Raw genomic sequence first — 27269 nt, 5'->3', positions numbered from 1 at the left:
GGGTTTAGTTGTAAATGTAATAAATTCAATAAAAATATTTAATTTATATAGTTTTGTTTAAATTAAGCAAGCTGAGGCGGTATTGTGTGCTAATTAAAATGGTGCAATTTTAAACTGAATTGAACTGTCGCGTCGTCTAATATAAATGTATATTTTACCAGCTTAATTAGATATTAATTTTGTAGAACGAAGAAACGTGGTTATTCGGACCATTATTTGCAATGATCACATATATATTTAAATCAACTCATTTTATATCAAAATATCAAATAGTTAATAAATTTTGATTTACAATTGCACGATATCAATAAAACTGGAAAAACTCATCCAAAGTTAAAACAAAAATCTGTTGTTGTAAGGAAGTGAGAAATTTGCTGATTCTTTCAAATTCTTTCAAATTCTAAATTTTAAGCTGCCGTAATACTACCAATGGTTGCCATACAACTTTTAATATTACAATAATTGCATTATTCGTTTGACTTTTATTTCTCCTTCTGAGTTCTGAAATCATCTATATTTCTGAACGAAATCGTCAGTTACGAAACAACAAACCACCCTTTAGCAATGATATACGTAATTAGTGCTTATCTTTATTCTTCATTCTTGTAACTTGCCTTGAATAAGAGATTATATCTGGCTTTATTACAGTCAGGTTTTATCTTCCCCTCCCTTGTACTTGAAACTATTTTTCAGGTCCGACGAGGCTCCATTCTGTGCATGACCCACGTTTGTGTGTCTCTCCACAAAGTCATCCAACAAAACAACTTCCAGGTTTGTGAAATATTGTTAACCACGCCAGGTTGTCACTCGAATTCCTCTTTATTTATATTTGAAACAATTTGACGTCACAATACATCACGCGTTCTTTTCGGTATACGTGCAAGCGTATCGTTCGTTTTCATTCTTTACTCAGTCTTTAGTTGTCCATAAATTATAAATGTAAAAGCAATACAAAATAACATGGACCATCCTTGATCCTGGCCCCACTTATCAAATATTCAGTCTTGATGATTCGCTGAGCTTTCTGATTCCCACAAATTTACTCCTGCAATGTGATTCATTTTCATCTGATCTTATTCTTTTATCCGTTCCAGTTCGTCATTCGAATCATCAACATTTCTCTCAAAAGAATCAGCCGCTCCAAACATTCTTTAAAATAAAACAACAGCAACTCGTTCAGTATTCCTCACGATATCACCATGGTGTCACACACATCACCCCCACGTCACCTGTACCCTCTCAAACGGGTCCGCTGAAATGATACATGTTTTCCGGGCAGGCTTCTGAGTATGAGGGAGGTTTTCCCTGGCTGTACTCTGGTTCGGGGCTGGTGCCGGGGTAGGGTGGTGCTGAGGGCAGGGGTGGTGCTGAAGGGAAGGGTGCTAGGGTGCGGTGAGGGGCGTCGTGTTTCCGCCGCTTTCTCACCATTACGCATATTCCTGGGAGGAGTAATAATTAGTAACTGGTAATTAGTAATTAGTAAATGGTTGTGGGATGTGTGTCAGGGAAACATTACACGACGAATTAATTATTGATTACATGGTTAAATTTAAACTTATTTTAGATATACATAAAAGGTTAACAAAGATAATCTGTTTCCTTTATTTAAAAGGCTGTAAAATATGGTTGACCGTCAATGGAAATAAATGTACAATTGGACCAAATCTAAACGTGGCTTTACCTTGACGATAAACTAAAATAAGAATCTCACCAAACTGATGTCTCAGTGTAGGTTCTTATTATTTCGCTCACCCAAAAATTATCACGTGACTTGGGTTTTAACGGTTTGTAACGTACCTACAAAAATAAGAAGTATGATGATACACACAACGGCTGCTATCGCTACTATGTACTCCGTTTGTATAGTTGGCTGTCCCCAGATCGGCTTCGGGCAACAGCCGTGCCTGCATGGAGTTCACTGGTTAATTGGGCATTTTTATTTGATATCAATAGATTAAATCAATGAAAAGACGTGCTTAAAGTTATTTATTTCGAGCTGAAATCTAAAGAGTCTTGAGTGTACAAGTATTGGTAAATTGAGTAAAATTGATGAGTAAAATGAGGATTTCATTACCAGTTGAGTTCTGTTGAGCAACATTCCTCCTGTTTGGTGCAATAGTACGGTGCTTTGTGTTCCCATACGTTTTCAAACTTAGTTTTACAAGTGATAATGTTGTTCTGCTCATCTTCTGTCATCTCAATATCCCAGTTTAAAGTAGGGTAACGCTTCATTCACATTGCTGTTGAGCCCATGGTCATTCTGATTAAGTGAGGTTAATAAAATCTACACGATTTAATGATTTAACGAAAAGTAAAAAATGTTGATATGAGTTCTGGAAAAGAGACATGCAAAAAGACATGAATAAAAACGAATTGCAATGACGAGTGTTCTCGAAAAAATTTGTTTAGCAAGACTGATAAATTATAATTATATGTGTGAGGTTCTCAAGCTGAATCCTCTGTTAGGATACAAGCATGGGAAAATAAGTATTGCAAGGATTAATAATCATGATTTTGACTGGACTAAACTTAGCGAACGTAGCTTGCTATGAAATGTCGTGTTCAATATTCCGTAATATTTTAACGACGGAAGCAAATTTTGATCGTGTGAATTTCCCAATATTGCTGTTTAACAAAATTTGAATAGTTGTAAATAAACGCTATTCATGCAACACCCTATTATTAATTCATAAATCGATAGAAAATAGAGCATTAAATTTTGAACCAAGCACTAATTCAGCACTAAAAACAAGGTCATGAATGTCAGTTTTTCCTCTGTTGAGTAGTATAAGTATAACTAGATCATAATTTGGTCACCGTATAGGTAGAACTAGATCATAATTTGGTATATTAGACAAACAATAGATTACATCGAGTGAAGATTATAATTTTATTCGTCCATTATTTCTGCAAATAAATTCGTTCAACAAACCAACTGCTACAACAACTATCTAACTAAACTTTCAACAAAAAAACAAAATCAATCAAAAAATTATCCACGAAACGCTACAGTCAAACTATGCCACAGTGCAGTAATGCATGCGGAGTGCTTATTCAAACGAGCTGTGCATGTCATCAAACTAACAGCTTATACAGGCCATTACAGGCCGTAATATAATATATGACATGCTACATTACATCTAGCTTATGACTGGTGGTAACAACTCCTATCAGTAATACGTCTTGCATATGTGTATTAGTTCGAGGTTAATCGAGGGAAGGGTTTTATCTTGAGTTGTGAGCGAAGCGCAGGTGTTTCGGAATTTGGATACTATAAAGTTGTGGAGTTGGAATGCTATAACATTCCTGTGACACCCGCGGATATATGTAAATATACTGGTAACTTTGATCTTGTGAAAGTTTGAAACCTTGATTAGATGTAATGACATTTAAAGCTCTAAAAAACGAATGTTTGAGTCTGAAGAAACCTTTTGTAAAGTTACGCTCTCTCTCTCTCTCGCTAAAAATGCCTCAATTAATCAAAGAAACCTTAAAATTACTAATTACAACAGACTAGAATAGCCCAGACCCAACGTTATAGCTGCCAACTCCAAATACATGACCCATGTTGGGTGTTTGCACACATGCAGTGCCACACAACGGGGGAGCACACACTGTGCACAGTATTTTGCCACCAATTACAGCACCACAACACGCAGTAGTAGAGCACAGCAAGGCCGACCAAGACAAAGCTACTTGTCTATGTTAGTGAAGGAAGTTGGGACAAACTCTAGAGAGGAACTGCGAACCCTGATGCGGGACAGGGACATATGGAGGGGGTTATCTGGCGTAGATCGGACTTAATTCTGACATAGTATTAGTAGTAGTACACGCAGCACGACCCCCCCCCCACTCTAACACTGCAACCTGGAGACAAGTCGCACCGTTATAACACTGTCTTGAGTGTCCACCGTGGCTTATTGCAGGACTGTGCTGTTATTTGATAGAACGACTATAATTCGCAAGGAAATTGCTAATTTACTGCTTATAGATATGAGTGCCTCTCTATATGGTGGTAGAAAACGTAATGGGAGAGAAAGAGAGGGAGGGCCTGTTGCCGGTAGGACAGAGTTTAATTAGGAGATAATTGGATAATTAGGTGATAATTATTCATGGCATCGTACTGGTTATTCGGTGATATAATGCGTTTATATTCGGCAGTGATTATTGCTCTGTTGCAAACGTATGCCGATTAAAACTTCATGAAATGACTGTTTTTTCACCAATAGCGGAGTTAGCACTTAGCAGTAACGTCAATCGCAGCAACTATGATATAATTGCTCCGGGAGGCGAAAGAAGGAAAACGATAAAACTGACAAGGTAGAGAGTTTTTGGAATCTCCGATAAAATTAGTTATTTAACTTTTGGAAAACTTTAACAGCTAGCGGAGGTGTGCACGTAATTCTAGTTTTGCTGGAAAATGATATCATGGCTCACGCGGACAAATTGTCTGGCGGACAAATTGTCTGGCGGACAAATTGTCTGGCGGACAGTTTATCTATCTATGTTGACTTTGTAAGTTTGAATAATTTTTGTCACATAATAAAAGAGCAATTCAACATCATTAGAACTAAAAGTGTCCGAACTGTTGAAAAGACAACTCAACATGGTGGTCATTGTTTATTCGCGTACAAAAGGAAAACGTCTTTCTGATCTTTGTTTCACACCCGATGTAAATAAGAACAGACTATGTAGTGGGATCTACAAGGGGATCTACAAGGGGATCTACAAGGGGATTGAAATTTATAGCCTTAAAAGTTCAGATCCTTACACATTCTGATTATTGGACATTAGTAATTTTCATGCTCAGAAAATGAATTGGAATTCCGGCGTTTTGTATTCCAGGCACATTGAAGTGGTTATTGTCCAATCCTGATGTTGGTTTATAAGTCCTTCAGTAAGCATGAGCAATTTTTTGAATTCATAACTCATAAGATGATAAAGTGAGCTCAAACTTGGCTACAAGATGCTAGATCAGAGTATATGTCCATTATCTTCCGCTACAGCAGTAAAAACATACCGTGGCCGTGATCTGAACTTTATTTTGTCAATTCAAAATGTTGCTTGACAGCGTGCTAGCAGAATATTACTTACTACCATTGCATCATGCATCTTATCTTACTAGGATTCAGAGACTAATGAAAATCACAGCTTAGAAGCCAAAAAACATGCATTTCATTCTCGAACGATGACAAAATACTACATAAATCCATGTTATTGGTAGATCCTGTTTCCTGTGTATAATATATAATTTAGCCAATAACACGATGACATTTCTTTAATAATATATTAACTAGGATCATGTGTGTTAACCGTGTGTCGCCATCGATCTAGGAAATTATATCTCTACAGGACCTTATTAATTGCTATAACTACCGTTTATTAAATAGCTTCAAGGACAAAATGAATTATTTTCCTTTTCATTAGTCAGCGTCAAAAAGGAAGTTATTTAAAATAAGATGTGTAGTATGTAAGATGTGTTGGTGTCGTGACTCGTGGTATTTTAATTAGCATAAAGGGAGTAGTTAAGATAATACAAACGGTCAGCTATTTCCGTGTTAGATGAGAATAAAATAGGTGTTAAAGCACGAAGTATAGAATATCAAATACCTAAGAGCAAGTGCAAAATTTTTGTGCACTAAAACCTAAGGCTGTCAAACTCTAAAGTTTTAACTTTTAACGTACCTTTCTATTGAGGCCACATCGTAAATTATATAAGTGACCATATAGCTAGGTATTATATTATAACTGTAAATTTATTCAGTTCGGAACTTATAGTAGAAACAATGTCCAACTTTTGGACAACCGGTCCATTCAAAGAAAAGAAAGCCAGCGAAGTTAGCAAACCTAACTACGCAAGAGTTGTTTGATGTCCAGTTGAGAACTTTAGATTTGCCCTCTCTATAACTTTAGTGCCACTGCAACTATTGTTTAACGTGGCAACTTCAGGCACCTCAACTGAGAACAGAGCCCACTATTGAGCGGAAGTAGCCAAAATACCGATAAGGAACAAACTCAACGTTCAACCTGCAATACGAACCCTTACAAGTCTCCAATGTTATAATTAAACCTCAAACAGCTTGCTGTCAAACCTCCAATTCCGTTCCCCTGTTCCGTCTGAAACAACCGTAAAATCGATCGCTAATAGTTTGGGGTAAATTAGTGAATAAAGATTTACAAGGTGGTATTAGTGCCTGAGTTAAATGTCATGACTGGGATGTATAGCTGAAACTGTGTGTGAGGGTTTAGTAGTAGTAGCCGGCTGGTTTAGTGACTACTGTACGGACAGGTGAGGAGAAGCTACACAACTTTATAAAGTTATTTCAAAGTATTGTACCGGTAAAACTGCACCGATTAGGCAGATTTGATTTGCCCCGGATTAAATGCTCTACTCTTTATGTTTGTGGTCGGCAGCCTACTTCATAACGTGACAAATTTCCTATAAAAAGAAAAGAAAACTGAAAAGTAGTAAATAGAGGTGGGTTGTAACCGTATCATGTCGGTACCAACTTCCAACATTGTTTAAGAGTCTCTGTTCTTTCGTTTGTTGACAGGAAGCCAGGTTATTCAGAGCAACTGTAAGGGTGGATCTGGGGGTACACGATGGGAATTTGGAGCGGCATTTCTTTCTGCTGTCCATATTCGTTCAGCTAGGAAATTCTAACCAAGGATAGGCATATGTTTGTTACTCAACTATGGACTGAAAGTATTTGAACAGGGATCGGCAGCTGTTTACTAAATCGTTCAGCTCTACTGCGGGAGAATTCTAAGAATGCAGGGTTGCATTTCTGACGCTTTCTACGAACCCTTAGGGACCTTGATTCCTGTCGTCAATTGATTCCTGTCGTCAATTGATTCTGATAGCCTAGCCAATAAGGCAGGCTTATTTTAAAAGAGGGATACTATTGTTTTAAAGTTGTATACCAACAATACAAAGATCTTATCTGATGCCATATAAATTCTTTCAGTATCTCGAAACTCCAAAACAAGACTTGTTGAACCAGAAACTTTTAAAATATTGTACTGACACATCCATGTCCATCTAGCCTGATACTTTTAAAAGATCCAATGTCCTGTTACCGTCTAACTTTTGGAGGTGGTCAATGTATAGTCTACTCGAATTGGCTCGGAATATAAAAGTCAGAAGCGGCCAATAAGCAAACACCGACCACCGGTCTAGAGGTGGTTAAGAACTGGTCTAGAGCCGTGTTAGGACCCGTTTAGAGCCGGAGAAGCACCTTTAAGAACCCTTTCAGAGGAGTGAAGAACACTACACGTTATCTACTTTAAAAATACCATTGAGAGTGGCGTGTTCGTATGCATAGACAGTTATTCAGTCTGCCCAAATTGACACAACTTGTAGGGACGTTTTGAGAAATTGCGAACTTTCTTATCGGTTATAATTTTTACGTCAAACTTTCATTCAATGTCTGGCAGTTAGGGCACTAAATTTCGGTAAAAACTGTCAAAAAAGTTGCCTTGAAATCATAATGTCACGTATCAGAGATCCGTTACCGTTTAACAGTCAATAAATTGGTTTGTCACTGGTACCTGTTAAAAGTTGAAGAAACTTCCTAGGATACTCCTTCAGTGCATACTGTAAACATAGCACTATTAACTATTAAATATTAACTGGTGCCATCAGCCAGGCCTGTGTCTGGTGCCGCTGGTTACTGGTATCCAGGACCCAGGTATCCATGGTAACGTGAGTACCAGGTATTCAGGAATTCAGATGATCTGCCGTACTAAACAGTAAACACCACCGCACTGTTTTACTGTCGTAATTTCCTCCGCCGTAGTGTCCACTGCCTGACTGCCTGCTCTAGAGGAGAGAGAGAGAGAGAGAGAGAGAGAGAGAGAGAGAGAGAGAGAGAGAGAGAGAGAGAGAGAGAGAGAGAGAGAGAGAGAGAGAGAGAGAGAGAGAGAGAGAGAGAGAGAGAGAGAGAGAGAGAGAGAGAGAGAGAGAGAGAGAGAGAGAGAGAGAGAGAGAGAGAGAGAGAGAGAGAGAGAGAGAGAGAGAGAGAGAGAGAGAGAGAGAGAGAGAGAGAGAGAGAGAGAGAGAGAGAGAGAGAGAGAGAGAGAGAGAGAGAGAGAGAGAGAGAGAGAGAGAGAGAGAGAGAGAGAGAGAGAGAGAGAGAGAGAGAGAGAGAGAGAGAGAGAGAGAGAGAGAGAGAGAGAGAGAGAGAGAGAGAGAGAGAGAGAGAGAGAGAGAGAGAGAGAGAGAGAGAGAGAGAGAGAGAGAGAGAGAGAGAGAGAGAGAGAGAGAGAGAGAGAGAGAGAGAGAGAGAGAGAGAGAGAGAGAGAGAGAGAGAGAGAGAGAGAGAGAAGAGAGAGAGAGAGAGAGAGAGAGAGAGAGAGAGAGAGAGAGAGAGAGAGAGAGAGAGAGAGAGAGAGAGAGAGAGAGAGAGAGAGAGAGAGAGAGAGAGAGAGAGAGAGAGAGAGCTCTAGTGTCCACTAACATTCTGTCTCACTGCTCTAGTGTCTTCCACCGTAGTGACTAGTGTCATATACCCATATTAGCATTTCGTGCCAATGTCACTTATTCGGTGTACCAGTTGATATAAGAACCGCACATAATTCAGTCTGAAAGTCTATTGTACGCGCAAACAACGGAAGCGTACCAATCACAAGTTCAACCATGAAGATAATACCAACAAGGAGATCAGTTCTTTTGCGATAGTCTAAACGCAATGGCCAGCGCTAGCTGGCGCAATACGATAGTTAGCGCTATTAGCGCTAGCAACTCCTTGGCTGGCGCTTTTAGAGCAAACTATCGCTGGCCATCGCGTTTAGACTATTGCAAAAAGAACCAGGAAATCTAACTACCACACACACACACACACACACACACACACACACACACACCAGCACATGCGAGAGAAACTCTGCAAATAGTGCAACTAACTGCACGCTGTACAAACAAAAACACGGTAGGTACGCGCCTAAACAAGCAGCTCAGATCTTCTAACATTACTGAAAATGTAACTATAGGAACAAGTGTGACTGATAGTTGTGCCTTACAAGAAAAACAATACACACGTACAAATATAACCACAGTATATTGCATCGACTGTAACAAGAACAAGATACAAATAAGTAGTTTTTAATTTGAAGCACGTGTGACTTGAACGGAGGGTCGAATGTGACAGGAATGTATGGTAGACATCAAGATATATGCTATTTGGTTGCGGAGGGAGATAGCGGAGGGAGATGAAAAAATGAGCCCTACTTCTGACCAATAAATGGAACAGATTGTATGACTAGAAGTGTTTTAAATAGACTCCAAAAAGAGACATATATTTGTAACACGGAGAGAGGTGTCGGAAACGTCACACCTCCCACGTGCTGAGCCAGCAAACAGGGCCTAACAAATAGCAACTTTGGTGGCTGTGATTTTTATAAATTGTAACCTAAGCTCCTCCCGGGAATGAGGGTTACTGTTGGGGTAAATGTTAGATTTAAATGTCAGGGTAACCCTAGTGAGCCCTGATAACGGTCCTGGTCTTGTGTAAAAGGTGTGCTTTATTCACCAGGATTTTTGGCCTACGGTAAAAACTGCTGTGAATCGGAGAAGAAGACATTTAGAATCCCTCTAAATTCGAATTCCAGCCTAAAAAGGCAGCGCTGTACACTAGCAAAACAATTCAGCGAACAGACCAAAAATCTCAACACATCCAAAGTACTGACCGTAGAAAAAAAAGAAAAGCGACCTATAAATCTGTATTTGTCTGCAATATCTGGACTGAGTAAACTTTTCATCACTTCTTAAACAAGCTCTGATTGACAAGTCAAGAATCCTAAGTCAGTTGATCGTATTAACTAGTGCAAACCGAACGTCAGGTCAAAGAATGTGCTGTAGTTACAATGGCAGTGTGTGTTCTCATAGCTTGATCCCGGGCTCAGGGAGTTGTTGAAGGGCGAATTAGATAATTCAGAATGCCATGAAAGGACATTTGGTCAGTCAGTCAATTGACATGTACCCTGAATACACATTACATGTCCCCTGAAAACACATTATATAGTGTGTCAGAGTAAGTCCTGTAATTTCAACATAGCAAGACCCTGTTTGGTGAAGTGAGGGGGAGATGGTGGGTTACCAAGTTTTGTAATTATTACAAAACTGAAATATGACAGGAAACTGAAATATTCCAGTCAAAACTACCTCTAATTATTAGAGGTAGTTTTGACTGGAATATTTCAGTTTCCTGTTAATTATTTCCCGGTCTGTCAGTCAGTGATTTAAGGTTAACTTTTGCAGTTGTTAAGGAATCATGGCAAACAGTACGTGGAGATACATTATGAGATGTGGAGTGGAGTAATATGAGAAATAACTCTAGATAAATGTTGATATTTTTAAGATTGATTAAAAGCAATAACACCTAAACAGACGAAATTTTGCAAATTAAAAAAATTAAAACCCATGGTTGTCAGTAAACTGAGAATAGACAACCGGAACCGAATACTGAAATTATATCTCCTAAGTATTTAAGAACGGCAGATCTGACTGCAGATCTGACTGCAGATGTTTGAACCAACTTAACAAAGTGTTGAAACGTAGCTGTAAACAAGGATGAGGATGAAACTGAAGGCATTAGTCCGCCTAGCCAGTTACTAACGAGCACTAAACGTCTGTGATGGTACTGATTAATCAGGGGAGACACTCTGTACCAGTGTGTTATAGTACCATCTGTACCACCTCACTGAGTACATGCAGTACTCAGTACGAATACCAGATTACTGAGTACAAATACCAGATTACTCAGTACAAATACCAGATTACTCAGTACACAAATACCAGATTACTGAGTACGAATACCAGATTACTGAGTACAAATACCAGATTACTCAGTACAAATACCAGATTACTCAGTACAAATACCAGATTACTCAGTACAAATACCAGATTACTCAGTACAAATACCAGATTAGATTTTTATTCCCGATAAGAATAGTCGGCAGTCGCCATCTAATTCCAGGCAACTTTGGAGAACGATGAAAATCATCTGCAGTAAGTGAGTAAGGATAAGACTTATAATCCAGTCTGAAATAAAAGCTTGTAACGTTGTTTCTAAGTTGCGGATTTAGTCAGGGCGGTACTAAACAATCGGATTAGTTACCACGTGCGTGGCAGATATAATACTATAATCATTGTGTTTAGTGATAGTTATTGGGAGTCCTTGGAAAACATTTTTAGTCTGTTCTTAGGAATCTAGTGACAGGGTTAGTAATCGTACTAGTTACCGGTAATACAGCCAGTGGAGTAACGTTACAACCCACCCCGGCCCCCCTATCCCCATTTTTGTTCCAAGATATCACGGCAGGCCCCATACTTTCGCCTTTATTGTACCCCATACTTTTTTTTTGATGTGTCCGCCGAACGCTAAGAAGTTTTCTAATAAAAGGTTCACTTTTCCCAATGGCCAATACAGCACGTTTACTCACTGAATATACCAACGACCAAAAAAGGGAGAAGCGTTTTGAACCCACAAAAGAAATAATCGAAACGTCGACATGCAACCCATTTTAGCAATTCCCAGGAATTACTCGACACCCTGTAAATGCTTGTCACGCCCGACTTCGAAAACTGGTGAAAGCTACTAGTTTCTATTTTTAATCGTTTGTGCCATCGGCACTCACATATTATAGGATACGATCTGAACTAATTATTCGTATAATGAGCAATGTCGAAACAATTATAAACATTTCGAAAATCCTGCTTTTTAGTCTGGCACTGTATTGCACTAAAACTTAACAAATACTTAGGGTTTTATTACTGTAATGATATAGCACTTTCATAAATAATTCAATTCATTTTTCATTGAACTGTTGAAGCAGTGAAGGCTTAGTTATGCATCGAAAGTACGATATTAGATGGTGATTCAGAAGTCGTTTAAAACTAATTACAACACTACGAATCTATTGCAATTTACATTTATTGAGGCGATACTTCGTTGTGGATGACCATAAAAAGCCGAAACTAGTGAGTGGTGTCACAAGCGGGTCGCCTCGAGATACGTCGTTTTCATGTTTTCATTACCATCAATCTTAAGAATTACATTCCAATGTTCAATATTGATGATACTAGACTATTTATCAATAAAACCCCCTCCCTCACACAGGACGAAAGTGCAATGCTCCCCAAGTTCCTTGCTGTGTGTGTTCCCCTCGTGTTTGATGTAGCTAGATCTGATAAGGACCGGGAGATCGTGTGTTGCGCTCTAGAGTGCATCAACGAGATGCTGAAGGAAATGAAAGGTGGTTTGGTGAGTTATAATTACAAATTAATTTACAAGTTAACTTACAAATACTTTGTAATTTACAAAGTAAAACGAGGTTGATATTTTTATAGGGCATCTGATGTAACTTTGAAAATGTCATGATTGAGAGGTGAGGTGAATGAGAGAAATAAAAAAGTTAAAAAAAAGAATAGTATCGAATACAAGTGCAATTAGCAAGTGATTAGTAATTACAAGTGGAACAAGGCTCATAATAATTTCACCCTCTTTATTATACTTAGATCGCTGAAGAAGAGTACTTCGACTCGCTGATAGAGATTGTAAAGGACGTGTTGCAGCACAAGACTGCATGTCAGAAGGACTCAGAGGATGAAACCTTCTGTGATGACGTAGAGGACGATTCCGGTAGGTATTTAATTTATTTAAATTTATTTAATTAGGAGGACTACCAGCGTACTAGGGCTGGTAGCGTTGGGGAACCAAGTGATATGACGTCATCACGTAATTAACATGCAAGCTTGAAGCGCGCCAAGCAGAGGAGAGAGCGGTGTCACGTACGTCCCTTGATACGAGAAGCTTAGCTATTGATTTGGTGGTGCAAACAGCAACACGTCTGTGTAACTTTTTGTTGTAGGCCCGGATGATGCCGGTGGTTCTAACCATTTACAAAAAATATCAACTTAATAACACCAGAATGTGTGTGTGTCTGTGTGTGTGTCTGTGTGTGTGTCTGTGTGTAATTTCCGAACGGTTATACAAAAAAAACGGTAATAGTTACGGGACTGGTTTTTTCGGTATAGTGCCGACAAAACTCTGACGAAGCCAATAAGCAAATTTTATAAAAATCGGCCGGTGGTAAGTGGTTTAATTGATGGTTTTGTACCACAAAATATGTTACATAAAATGGCTTGAGAAGAACGGCAAGAGTTACGGGGCTAGCTCTCTCTCTCTCTGCATATGTAGCGTATATATTACATGGCGTATATATTACATGGTCATATAATACTATAAACTTATTAGGGGAGGGAGTGCTCAAACGGTCTGTTTGGACTGTAGAGAGAGTTCATACGTTCATACGACAATGTAATGCATGTTCACAAATATGATAGGCTGGTGTGGTGCATGGTGTTAAGGGTTAATTTCTATTGATTATTGATTAAGAATTACTATCTTTTAACTTTTAAGCATACTATTGGATACGTGAGGGCACTCCGAATAGAATTGCTCGCCTAATCCGGGTTTTGACTCAGCGGGTAATTACTCCTACCCTTTTTAACTGCGGCAGTGAAATCCCGGCCGTAGGCCGGGTTACACTAGTGTATTCATAATATTATAACATAAATGAACTGCACGCATAATTTTTAAGTGGACGAATAAATTGGTCATTGACTAGACGTATAAAGATTGACCAAGTCAAACCAAGATCCTGAAATCTATTCAGTTTTGTGTAGGCACTTGAGAATGATTTTATTGTCTGTACAAGTAGTTGCTCGATCAAAAAATTCCTCCACTCAAATCTCAACAAAACAAAATCTGCACCCCACTGGCCACTGGGCGGACAAGTTGCGAATTTTTATTTCCCGTTAGGCACGCATTTTTTTGAAATTTGAGCGGCTTGTTAGAATTAAAGGTAGTCAATTTAAGATAAAAACCACAATCGAATTATTACAGTATGGTGAAAATCAATTCTGCATTATTAATATACGGGTATTATACGTATGTCTCATATCAAAATGAGAATTATACGATCATTCAATTCAATCATTCGAAATCAACCCTATTTTGGTCTTAAAAACTATAAAGCTGTTTTATCAGGTTATGGACGGAACTGAGTTTTTTCCATGCATTTAAATTAACCAGCAACATTTTAAATTGTTAATATTTAATGTATCCCAATGAAATTGTATTAATCAGCGAAAGTCGATTTGTTGAACGCTTTGGCATCAATTTGTTTCAGTTTTATGACGTTCACCTGAAAGCGCCCGAGCATTATTATAGCACACGCTATTCAATATGTAAAGGCCCCATCTCACCATTCTATCTGTAAATTATTACTCTGAGAGAGGTTGAAGGCTGTTCTAATAACGAAAGTAGTAGACAGCAGGCCTAATCGTAATTGCTCGAGGATCCCCAAAATACTGTATCCGCTTATACCTATCACCCACGTTTAGACGCCCGGACCCTTTCTTGTTGAAACGGTGCGACCCCCAGCTCCAATACTTGTTGGTTGCATCCCGGCGTGGTGCCCCGTACCAGGTTACTTTTAGAGAGTCCCAGGGTACTGTGGACATGGTCGAGTTTTTGTGAGGTCCATCGTTTTCAATTATATCAAGAGTAAAGTGGATGGCATCGATCAGTGCTAGAGATTCGTCGTGGAAATGGATGTCTTTTGGGTATAATTTAGGGTCGGTAACCAGCTGGATGTTAAATGTGTCGTCATGTTTGCTTGACTCTGCTTTTACACGTAAGATAAACCCACAATTTCCTTCTTCGTTGCATTTGGTGATGGATTCATCTCTGAATTTGAACTTGATGTCATGATCTTTTCCAAACATTTCTTCTGGTGTGTAAGTACGAATCGACACGATCCGATGATACCGATTGTATGTAATCAGACTGGGATTCATGTTCTCAAATATCTTCCTGTTAAAACTGTTCGCAGTATCTGGTCCGATGTAGTGGAGACTTAAGGGCTTCCATCCCCTTTTGGATTTGTGATCAGCAAACTGTTCAACAAGGCCATCGGGAATGAATTGGGCGTAAGAGGAGTAGCCTCTCTGGTTGAGCCAGATAGCAACAGCATCGTAGAAAATGTAGCAATTGCTTACTTCGGGAGATTCCATCAAAAACTTTAAAAGACCATCAATGTCGCTTATGCTCTTGAGTTTACCGTAATCGTGAAACAAGTTTGGTATGTCCGCGTAAGGGATCGAATCTTGGATTTTGCTTTTCGTTTGTGACAGTTGACGTATCTTAAGTATGAGCATGAAATCCTCCCCTGATGGGTTCTCAATGCTCTCCAGCTTCGTCAGTAGATCCTTATTAAGTTGCTTGTGAGTAAATCTTAATCTTTCGACAGAGCTAACTTTTTCTAGTATGTATCTACCATTGGGTCCGATAGAAGATTTGCATTTGTCCAGATTTTGCAGAAGTGCTTCTAACAGCACGTGTTCCTTGCTTTCAGCTATCTCAAATATGACATCAAGATGAGGTGAGGGGCAATTTGAAGGAGCACTGTTAAGGTAGTTCATCACAAAGTATCTCGTTTCTGATAGCTTGGAGGAAAAACCTTTTACAACGATATCAATGTAGTTTCGTTTGTTGAGATTATCCATGATAAACATTGCTTCGTTGAAAACGTATAGCTGATCACTGAAGTTATCTGCATCCATTCCGAATGTTAGCATTTTGAAGTATCCAAAGCAACTTTCAACCAGCCAGTCAATCTCAAATATGTGGGCCAGCTTATTCACATCCCGAAAGTTTGATTTGGAAATCTTTTTTATGGCGCCTGAATATGACGCTTCAAGGAAGCACTGCACTGAATTTCTTGAAAAATCTTGAACCTCAACAGTGTTTCGAGAGAGGTTGGTCGTGATATTCTCAATGACGGGGCTGTTGAAGGACATTATGATGGAGTTGGCGAGCAGCTGCTCTTTTCCGCCAAGAAGAAATTTTAGGTTGCTGTGTGATGGTAAACCAAGGTATTGAACCCCGAAGTCCATAGGTACTTGAACTTTGGGAACTTTTAGCATCGTCTTTGAGGTTTCCCTTCTTAAAATGTACAATTTTTAGATTGACTGATATTTGGTAAAGCCATAATAATGGATATAATGAATCAAAGTAAAGGGGCCCCAAATATGCCCTAAATATTTTAAAACGATCATCAATCGACAACAACTCGAATTCTCATGTTACAACAAAACTCCAAACTGCTAATCTGAATCGAATTGTCTAAAACCTGAGTTTTGTCTAAAACGTAAAATTTAAATTTGCCGATTATCATTAACCGTACAATGCTCCGGCGCATGCTGAAAAATTATCCCATTAATATCCCAAATTTATAAAGGGCCAATTGCCAGGTGTTGCATTCAGATCAATCCTGTAATTTATCAGGTTTATTACTCGCAAGCCTGGTAGGTATTAACATCCCGTATTACATTTCAAATATTATGAACTCTAAACAAGATAATTACCTAAACAAGATAATTACCTCGCAACGCATGCAGTTCAGGACGACTGCTGTTATAACACATCTCATATTTCATTATTATACGCATTATGGTGGTCAATCATGGCGCCAAAACGCTCATCCACTTGTGAGTTAATGCTTCCATTACTTAACTTAAATTAATTTAATTAACCTAAGTAAATTTCAGAACTGACGACTGTTTTGGTAGACTTCGCGGGTTCTATTCTCCCCTCCCTGGCTACTGCTATGGGAGGACAGCGGTTCACTCCTTACTTCAAGAACTTCCTGCCCCTCATTATACCTAAAGAAGGTACCTTCTTTTACTTATTTTGACAATGATATTACATATATATTTGTCGTTATTTAGTAGTGGTAAAGATTACCTCGACCTCTTTATAACCTAGATTGATCTCAAATCAACAGAACTCGATTAAAAGCAAACCAAAAGCAAACCTTAAAACAAACCAATAAAAAACACTTCCTGATTCATCGTTATAATGTGTCGTTATAATTTGTCATAACTATGATTCCATGACAACCGACGCAGTTTGAACTTAGATATTGACAATTATTTGCTACAATTTATATATCATTATCAAACCCTAATGAACGATTTAAATAAAAAGGAATCTCACGCAAGTTATGCATGCTTGATCAAGTAATCATTTTAATGACGAATTCATTTATCAGGTTTATTCGTAGACACTAGACATATTGCTAATGTGTTTACGAAAGAATTCATCGGTAAAGTGTTAGAAATTCGTTAAACACTTATGGTTAGAGGGGGGGGGGGGGGGGTAATGACTACATTACCCCCCCCCCCCCCGGTTAGAGGGCAACACTGTTTACCCATGCAATCAGTGTCTTGGAGAATTTATTCTCTTTCTTAAGTTGAGTGCTCCATTTTATCAATCAGCAATAAAACCATTATATTCTCAAACAAAAATTAAATAATGACAATACAAACTTTGCAACATATCTGAAATCTAAATGAATTACTGGAGAAATAAAACAAATTCGAGCTTATAAGTGATAAGGCAGCAAGCAATAGAAAATCCAAATTAGGTTCGATAAGGCACGTCTTTTAAACTTCAAATTAGGGCCGATAACCGATAAGGCATTAGGCAACCCTACAAATAATTATAGTCATAGTCGTCCCGAAATACGTTCTGACACTTCATCTTTACATCTGACCAGCACATCTTTGCCATCCTCACTAGGAATTTCCTCGTTCGTTTCTGAAAGGGAATTTTCAGTAGGAATAGAATATGTAAGTAATAAAGATAAAATTGACAAGTAGTTACGAGAACGATATAATATATCATCTTTAAAAGTTTTATTTATGCCTAAATACCTGGCACAGCAGCACAACACTGTTGGCCAGACTGTTAAGACACATAAATGCAACCCCCACATACAACACGTCACACAGGAGGATATCAACCCAGGTCCAATGTTGAGGAGAGTTACACATATCCTCGTAATTATCCGCTCCTCGCTGCTCTGTGAAGTATATCCGGACTACGTTTATCACGATGTAGTAGGAGTAGGAAACTGTTAGGTTGAGAGTGATGAAGAAACTTGTCCAGCTGGCACTGCGGTAGGTGGACGTGTTTATCTTGGACTTGTGGAACCGGATCCTGATTTGGGTGTACACTGCCATGGAGATCGTGGCTAGGATCATCAGGCACTCCAACAAATCAGAGACTTCAATGAACGCATCGGGGAAAGGCTGCCTCTTCTTTATTAAAAGCTTCCCAAAGTACGAGTAAAGACAACTCTCCACCCCACGAAAGTAAGCCAGTCCGACAGCTATCCAGGCAGCCATGTTGAGCTTGCAGAGCACATGAATAGCTGACATGCTGACCCATAGCACCCGAATAAGGGCTAGTCCGAACACCAGGACAATGCTTGCATCAAAAGTGAACAGGAACAGGTAACACTCAGTCCGCTCAAGCAGTGTGTCATTTCCCCAATGGTGTTTTGATTTGTGGTCAGAATTCTCCCACATATCTACAGAAACCACAACTCCGATTAGTGAGTTGATCAAGTCCATGATGACAAGATTGATGTAGATAATGTTGGAGGGAGAATTTTGAATACCATTGTTCAGGAAAACTAACAAATTGGTCAGACTGAGGGGTATGCTTATTCCAGTTACTATGGGCATGAAGTACTGGACAAAGTTATTGACCGAGACCTCCAAGCTTGAAGAAGTTGTGGCATTGAAAGACACTTCGTCCATCGCATCATGCGTTACAGAAATACGGACTGAATACAATACGGAATAAAGAATGAGCAAATAAATCCCGAAATGAACATCCTTCCCTATACCGTAGTGCAAATGTGTAACCCTCTCTAGAGTAGCTGAAATATACAATACGAAGAAATGTACAAAGTATTCAAGATGGTACAGCTATTGTACGCTTCATGCTGCAATTATTCATCTATAAAAACATTTATCCGAACTTGTGGATTCTTTAGAAGAATATTTTCCTGTACATAAGAATCTCCTGAAGTAAGTTCCTCGATATTTAATTCTTCGTTAAGTTCACACTTTATTATTATCAAATTATTTTTGTTTTTCATTAAACAATGAGACGCAACCTTACATGATAATTAAATAAATATGTAGACAAGTTTTGTAGTCACAAAACTGTACAAGTACATAATACGCCACGTTGCTATTAGTATTTGATACCTCAGCATAGTTATTAAAAGAAGTCTTGAGAAATTCTGATAAATTTGTATCTTTCCAAAGAAGGCACATACAAATAACATATAAACCCCACTTCCCGTCAGCGGAGATCCTAATCTCCATTCTCCCGCGATAATTCTCCCAATAACCCGTGATTCGTCTCACATTCTTGCACATAATTTTCCAATTTATAAAATATGTTATTTCATCTTAACACATCTCATGTGAAATATGTGAATAATATGTGAATAATTTACCAGGGAGAAAGCGAAGTGAGAGAAGCCTAGCAGCCGGAACACTGGCTGAGATCTGTCAAGCAATGAAGGAATCTATCATCCCATTCTCTGATAATATGTACTCCGTCTTTATGAGAGGTCAGAGAAAATATTTCTTAGTAATGGTATTTTACTTCTAATTACGCATTTTATTAGGAGAGTCAATTTGGCGGTGGCAATTTATACTTTCAATATCTGTTATCTATACGAGCTGGATATACATTTATTTTTCATTTTCATCGTCAGTGATGACACATCTTATCTTTAAAAATACCGCTAAAAAGCTAAAATATCTATCATAGTGCACTGAGATCCCCGATATGATCAGATATCGTGTAAACAATGTTGGTTGTAACACATGTGTAACACATTCTTTCTCTCAGGTATAAAAGATAACAGTGAAGAAGTGATAAGCAACTCAGTGTTTGGTTTGGGTGTGCTGATAGAGAGTTCTGGGCCCACACTCGCCCCTAGATACCCAGAGATTCTGGGTATACTCTCCACGTTCCTCAAACAAGATGGTTAGTTTATTTCAAATATATATTAATATAATATATAGTAAAACTGGTTAGTTTGTAACCAGGGGAGGTGGGGTTAAGTGTATTTCAAGTATGCATTGTTTGACAGTTTTTAAATTCACAGTTAACTAACAGAGGATTGTGTGTATATAATTTGGTAATTAGGTCGCTTCAAATTAATTAAGTGAAGGGCTAGATGGTGGGGCAGGGGGGTGCAAGAGTGTAGTGTGAAATAGAGTAAAAAAGTGTAGTGCACCCTCCCCCCCCCCCCCCGTCGCGTGGGGCATGTCATTCATGCAGTAACAATGGTGTAGTACTGTCACGCTGTAGTGGTGTATTGTGAGTAATGTAACCGGTGCTCACCATGCCTACACGTGCTGGTCACCATGCCTACACGTGCTGGTCACCATGCCTACACGTGCTGGTCACCATGCCTACACGTGCTGGTCACCATGCCTACACGTGCTGGTCACCATGCCTACACGTGCTGGACACCATGCCTACACGTGCTGGTCACCATGCCTACACGTGCTTCAACCAGAGGGTTCTCTTGTGTTATTCTGGCAAAAGATTCACGAGAATTAGTCGGGCTGTAGTGGTGTGATACAGTGGTTATTTTACTAGTTAGTTACTGTTAATACTACTAGTTACTGTTAATACTACTAGTTACTAGTAATATTACTTGTGCTGTAACCTGGCCTTCCTCTCTTTATCTTTACTTGCCATGCTGTGAAAACTCATTCGAGTGTTCGTTAAAAACCTATATAAGTTATACACATATACATATACATTATATACATTATATAATACACAACCGCCTAATATAATATTGGCAATATTATTGCAGATATCCATCTTTTAACTTTTTGAACTTTCTAGGAACTTCGTTTTAAGAAAAAAACTCAATGCTTGATATCCCGCCCATTTGTTCTGGTCCTTTAAGACGCTAAAATCAATGTATTATGCATACACAATTCCGTAATTATTACCATACGTTCACTGACTTGGCCAGATGTTCCGTATAAAGTATGATTTATGTACAATCTAGCTTTGTCCAATGTCCATGGCCATGGTGGTTTGATATTAGCATATCGATTAGATTTAATTAGTATGCGCTGCCGAGACCAACCACATGGCCATGAGTCATGGGCTGATATAAGATGGGATAACATTAATCATCAGAGTCATCATCCCTTGTAGCGTTGGAGTACGAACTGTTCACCTTAATAATATTTTCATTACTTATGAGCCAGGCGACGTAATTTTGTCATATTATCGAAGATGCAGGAAGCCATTTCAATCAAAGCAACCATCGTGATTGATTCATCTTCTTCAGATATTACTGGACGCGTACTGGTTCATCTTCTGAACGTACAGTCGTTTATAGTTTATTTCCATTAATCTTACTTTTACTTACAATTGCAATTTTGTATTATCCTATATGACACAGACCTGGTATTTTTTACAATTTGATGATTAAAAAGACGTACAGTGTAAAATGTAAACGGTATACTGAAGGGATCTGATTTTTGAACCTTTTTATTGACAATTTCAGTTGGTATTATTTTTGAAGATTTTAGTTTCAATTCAAACAGCCCTGATATTTAAACTTTTAAATTTCTCGTACTTATGTGTTAAGATAAGATTACTAATTAAAATCTGTCATATCAAACTCGACTTCAACATTGTATCTATCCACAATGTAATCTTTGCACGCAGAACTTGGTTCCATTCTGCCCGCGAGTAACTTCATTTTCCTCAGCTCTTTAGCACATCTCCTGTTCGTTCTAGTAGATAGCGAACCAACTTGCTGAAATCATAGTAATTATTGGTCAATCAATCACGAGCCAAATCATTACCCTCCTCTAATAATCTTGAATCATAAGATTCTTTTATTCTCAAATATTTCAATGATTATTGATTACCCTGTACAAATCATAAGTACAGGAAGCTCCCGCTTTTGCATATGGATTAATGCAACGAGATCGTTAATTAATAATTTGTAGCGGAATACTGACTTGAGCACAGATGGGGAGTCCTAGATCAGCTTTAATTGATCGCAGCATGAATGTGTAGGATTCCCAACCGTTCCTGTCTCTTGCCACTGAATACCACTGAATAATGAATAATTTAAATTATATTTTAAATCTCATCCACCTTATCCTCACATTACTGATTTAACTTAAATAACAAACTATGACTAGAATATTATTACTATATTAGCAGACTTGTTTCACTATCTTATTAGTTTACTCACAGCCCCTTGAAAGATCCAAGTCCAGCCTCTGATAAATCCAACTGACAAAGAATCCAGCCCTACAAACTTTCTGAAGTAGTTAGATCCATCACACCCCGCCCTCCACTCTCCAGTATCCGACTTGTACTCGTACAGTTTATCTTCCACTAGGAACCCTAGAGTTTGGGGATCTATCTGGAGTGCTCCGTCTATTTTATCTGGCGTGTCAACAGGCCACAGGTCTGATAGGGATCCTTCTTTGATAACTTTTCTAGAGAGCATGTTGTAAATGTAGTACTTTGATCCCTTGAACGCGTACAATTGGATGGAATTATCTAGTGATTCTACTGCCGCGTCTATGTTCCTCGGCAAACCAAAAAGCCCGTCAATTCCGATTCTTTTTGGTAAAACTGATGCGTCTAAAACAGGTAGAAGGTCTCCTGAATCAGAACTCCTTGGCACCAGTCTGTAATACCAAGATCCTGCAAATAAGTATAAATACTCTGGATTACCGGCCCAATGGAAGACAGCATCTATCTTCTCGATACAACCTGGAGGTATGTCAGGAATGCCAGCAGTGGGTTCTACATATTGGTTTACCACTTCAACTGGTAGGATGATCTCCTCAATAAGAGGCTGGACTGACCCCTCTCCAGCTCCCACTGCTGCTACACCAGCTGCCTTGTCCAGGCGCCCCAGTTCACGGTTGTCTTTGTACCGCTGGTAAAGGGGGAACATAACATTGTTTCTGTGGTCAGCTTCAAAATGAGGTATCCCCAACAAATGGCCTATTTGATGTGTCGCCACGTAGTGTAAGTTGGTCCCATATGCTGTCTGGACAGTGAACTTTTCTGCATCATCGAAGTGTAGCAGTCCCTTTGGAGTGACGTGAGAGTTTGCACCTCCGATGCCGTCACCATGATCACCAACTTCAAAGCTTATCCTGATATCCGCCTCGTTGTTGATTTGCACTTCAAGAAAGGAAATGTTTGCTGTGTTCGACCAAAGTTTAAAAGCTTCTTCAACCTCGCTCCTTACTAAATCTTTATCTAGATCATTTGTGTACTTATCAGGATCAAACCAGTACTTCAAAGTGTTCTTTACACGCTTAGTCTCTAAGGTCTTTTCTAAGATAAAAGATCTCTCTGCCCTGTTCAGGGAATCATACCGAACATCCTTCATGCCACACCGAGCTCTCATCATGTGACCCTGAGTCTCCACACTTGGTCTCCCAGTCACTGCCAGTCCATGAAACTTCTGTAATTCTCTCAGTGCTTTACTGAGATCATTGTGGTCAATGAAGTAGTCTCCTTCAGTCAACTCTGTTTCTGTTTTCTCAGTAACCATCTCGATATAACCAAACTGTAGGAGGTAGCCTACTGCACTGTTTTCAAGATGGTCACTGTTGTTGATATCCCGTGCTCGGATCCTGACAACTTTAGGTATTCGGTTCCTTTGAGTCTGATGAAATCCTAGATTGAACAGATTCACTCCAAACCACCCTAATGCATTGCTAAGATCTCTTACGTTGCTAATTTCCCTGCCATCCACGTACGCGTCTACTCTCTTGTTACTGCTTGTTCTAATTACCATCAGGAGACAGAGTATTAACATTAATAAACTTCGTCCCATCCTGGGTTAGCTGTGTTATTGTTACCAGTAACACTTTCTGCTTCAATCTAGAAATAGAAATCCTAAATACGTGAATGCAATAGAAACTCATTCAAATGGAACACGAATAAAGATGACAAAGAACATTCAAACACATGATAATGGATAATGAGAGAAAGATCGATGGTCCTCACTCCTCAGCGTCCGGCGGTCCGATGAATTATCAGTTGTAATTGAATCCTGCGTTAAACTTCAGTCCCAACCCGACCAGGCACCTCCAATACGGCACATTTTCATTATCCGAGATGATTCACCGGCTACTTTATTACACTTGAGATGGGGGATCACCACCCGCATAATTATGTGCGACTCAGTGCGGCAGCCGCATAATCATCCTCTCTAAAATCATCCTCTCTAAAAACAGCTGCTAGTTCTCGTACTCTAATTTATGGTTTCACGCCCTCTAGTTCTATTATCAATTCTAAGTGACCGCATCTGGATTGTTCTCTGTAAGCCCATGACGTTCTTCCTTATTCTGTAGCGCTGATATATTACTTTATTACACAATTGTTTTCTTGAGACAGATGCTGCAGTATCTATCCCAATCTTAATGATGTAGTGACGTTATCTTCCTCTGCGTTATTGCCTTCAAGGAAGTTGATGTATGCTTACGAAAACCAAAAGCTTATAAATTTAACATTTTCACTTTTGGTGCTGCTCATTTTATCATTTGAGCTCATACAATTAGCGTCATCTCTATTATTGTAATTAGTTAATTCTACTTATACCCATCCCGCTTCTAGTATAAATGTTGACCAATATACGTTGACCAGTAGAAGTTTATTATAGGCCACTAGGCCAGTATCATGGCAGACTGGCATTGGCAGACTGGCATTGGCAGACTGGCATTGGCAGACTGGCATTGGCAGACTGGCATTGGCAGACTGGCATTGGCAGTGTATTTGCAGTGTATTGTTTTATGAAAGTTTACTAGAGCACTATGTTGTTAATTTCTCTCTGGTAAGTCTCATGATCTTAATTCTGCTGCAAATCGCTAAGCAATCTCGTGTAATCGTATCTCTGAGGGGTGTTTAATTCTTGGTACCGCGTTATAGGTGTAGCTGCTTCGTTTAAAAGTCTCTGGTGACCTTTAAATTATGGATTACCCGAATAAAGGGTTAAATGAACGATTTATTGCTGCTATAAAATCTAAAGATCGAATTTAAAGTAGTTCAATTCTCTTTGATTTTAATAGAGCAGCTTACTGTATTTAAATTTCAACTCAGTCTAGGAGTGGACTACTTTATGCACTTAAAACTGGATGGTTGGTTATTTATGTGCTTACACAAAGAAGTTTCAAATTTATAACTCGTTCGTCAACGGAGTAATTCCAGTGAATATACTTATAAATGACTATTGTCTTATCTTTGGTAACATTTTGAAAAGAGACAAAAAGAATAATTATATTCTTTTCAATCTTTATTTTTACATACATAATTGATAAATCATTATACCATTTGTATGTGCACAGAGCATTGTTTAACATGAACGAAAAGCAACTTTTTTATCTGTTTAGTTTGTTTCTGTTCTGGGTGATGCTGTTCCAACGACTTGAAACCTAAACACGATCTGTCAAAGTAATCAAATATAATGCAATAATATTGCAACTTTTATATACCATTTTGTAACATGCGCAGCACTTAAGGAGGACTATTAAACGACGAGTTACAATGCCTAATTAGTCGTAGTATAATACTTTACTAAGCATCCCCCAGATTTATTCCCCCACGTTAGGTAAGTGGATATTGAACTAGATATCTATTTTTACTTTTCCTTTGATGGTTACTTTTGCTGCCATCATTGGTGTGTCGTGACATGTTGTGAAGATCTTTATCAAAGGAAGTGAGAGTTTCCGAACGTAACTACCAGTAAATGGTCACTTTAAGCGAATATCGAGGTAACCCCAAGTTGACGTTCATTGAAATGTGGGAGTTCCTGCTAATAAGATGATCTTCCTTTGAAGCTGAAGCTTCCTGTGATTGTGATTGTGACAGATGTTGTATTGCAGTAATAAGACGATCTTCCTTAACCTTTGAACTTTGAAGCTTCCTGTGATATGGACAAATGTTGTATCGCAGGTTGAGATGATAGAGTTGCTATATTACACGAAGTTTATTTGACGCGTTACTGATTGCACTAGACAACATCTAAATGGTCGTTTATGATTTGACCTCTCCACTATGTCGCGTTTTCGACAGTTGCAGTTACGATACCCAGTTATTTTGTTAATGAAGGTAGAGATCTAATCGTTTGGAGCTATTCACGGCTCGTTTACATGACGTGGCTCTCTCGGGGATTTTCTCGGGACCTATTGCCGTGATGTATTTAAGCAGTATCCGGTATTATTAGAAGCTATTTTATAAAGATTGCAATAGTATTCAAATATGTCAAATATGTCTCATATCTCAACCGTTTGGTCAGGCGCGGCAGACACGAGGTTGTCTGGCATTATTCTGCTTCATGTTAAACACTTTAGTTGAGTTCGCAACAATTCTTTGATCTTCGTGGTCGAGGGTTTGTTCTCATTTGTAACCATCAAAGTTGTTTTATATCTCACCCAATTAAAACCATTCGAATCATGCAGGATGCATTTCAATTCACTCTCATAACTGAATAAGTTTCATATTATACGTCATGATGATCCGAGATACTTGTAAAATATGTAGTTTAAACTTAAATATGCATAAATAATCAAGCGAATTGTGTATTTGTGACAAATGTTTTCATAGACTTGAATATAACAAAACATGATGATTTGATTGACAATCTCATAAGTTTTCTTCTGCTTATTTTGGGTAACCTTGATGTTTTCATTATAGATGACATAAAGGTTACCCAAAATAAGCAACTCTCAACCTTCACCTTTTCCTTTAAATAATTCCCAATAAGCTCTAGTTGGGAGAACTCTCCTACGTTCATGTTCCAGACGTACTCTTCAAAAGAACATGGTTCAGGACATTCCATCTCATTAGTACCCGTCATTTTAACACGTCCCTCTAATACAAGCAAGGCGCAAGCTGTTTGTGTGGCGAACCCACAAATATAATTAATATTATCTGATAACGATAATTTTATCGTTATCTCACAAGGTGAACTCCCAGTGCTTTTGGCACTGTCTTAGATTCAGCTTTGGAAACATTTCCTTCAAGTACAATGGAATACAGAGACACTCTACCTGTAATTCCATCTCCTGGATACATTCCCTCACTGATTTGCTGGACACCTCCTTGCAAAGTTGCAACCAAGCTCCTTCTTGATCCTTCATATTGAGTACATTGCAGTTTGGCTTTTTAATTTTAAAATAGCGACATGACACCACTATCAAAATACTCGGCCGACCAAAACTTGTGTTTTCTTAATTTCTAGCTGATTTGTTAAACTTACAAAAAAATAGACAAATCTGAAAGATCTGAAAGACTCAATTAGATAGCCATTAACTTGTA

At 38.6% G+C, this 27269-nt stretch overlaps 4 protein-coding genes across 6 annotated transcripts in view; 1 reads left to right on the top strand and 3 right to left on the bottom strand.

The window, feature by feature from the left end:
• LOC134814486 (importin-4-like) overlaps nucleotides 1-27269 on the top strand; it is a 145041-nt gene that overhangs the window by 105286 nt on the left and 12486 nt on the right. For all 3 annotated transcript variants that reach the window (XR_010160173.1, XM_063822615.1, XM_063822614.1), the window contains 6 exons: nucleotides 694-771; nucleotides 12120-12263; nucleotides 12518-12641; nucleotides 16616-16738; nucleotides 19387-19500; nucleotides 19785-19922. Coding sequence is in view for 2 of the 3 variants with exons in the window: in XM_063822615.1 (XP_063678685.1) it covers nucleotides 694-771; nucleotides 12120-12263; nucleotides 12518-12641; nucleotides 16616-16738; nucleotides 19387-19500; nucleotides 19785-19922 (721 nt within the window). In the remaining variant the exon portion in view is untranslated. The remainder of the gene's footprint in view (nucleotides 1-693; nucleotides 772-12119; nucleotides 12264-12517; nucleotides 12642-16615; nucleotides 16739-19386; nucleotides 19501-19784; nucleotides 19923-27269) is intronic.
• Nucleotides 201-3000, bottom strand: LOC134814492 (uncharacterized). Its single transcript, XM_063822626.1, has 3 exons — nucleotides 2075-3000; nucleotides 1798-1904; nucleotides 201-1439 (listed from the first exon to the last, which is right to left on the bottom strand). Exons 1-3 carry the CDS (start codon nucleotides 2230-2232, stop codon nucleotides 1240-1242), a joined length of 465 nt encoding a protein of 154 aa, XP_063678696.1. The 5' UTR covers nucleotides 2233-3000; the 3' UTR covers nucleotides 201-1239.
• Nucleotides 17473-18710, bottom strand: LOC134814491 (uncharacterized). The gene is made up of 2 exons (XM_063822625.1): nucleotides 17783-18710; nucleotides 17473-17666 (listed from the first exon to the last, which is right to left on the bottom strand). Exons 1-2 carry the CDS (start codon nucleotides 18671-18673, stop codon nucleotides 17559-17561), a joined length of 999 nt encoding a protein of 332 aa, XP_063678695.1. The 5' UTR covers nucleotides 18674-18710; the 3' UTR covers nucleotides 17473-17558.
• LOC134814307 (stromelysin-1-like) lies at nucleotides 21568-23813 on the bottom strand. The gene is made up of 3 exons (XM_063822403.1): nucleotides 22177-23813; nucleotides 21938-22033; nucleotides 21568-21729 (listed from the first exon to the last, which is right to left on the bottom strand). Exons 1-3 carry the CDS (start codon nucleotides 23785-23787, stop codon nucleotides 21568-21570), a joined length of 1869 nt encoding a protein of 622 aa, XP_063678473.1. The 5' UTR covers nucleotides 23788-23813.

This window comes from Bolinopsis microptera, chromosome 4 (genome assembly GCF_026151205.1).
Source record: "Bolinopsis microptera isolate Bmic1 chromosome 4, MBARI_Bmic_1.0, whole genome shotgun sequence".
In the NCBI taxonomy this organism is placed as follows: domain Eukaryota; kingdom Metazoa; phylum Ctenophora; class Tentaculata; order Lobata; family Bolinopsidae; genus Bolinopsis; species Bolinopsis microptera.
This window is presented reverse-complemented; position numbering and strand designations above follow the sequence as displayed.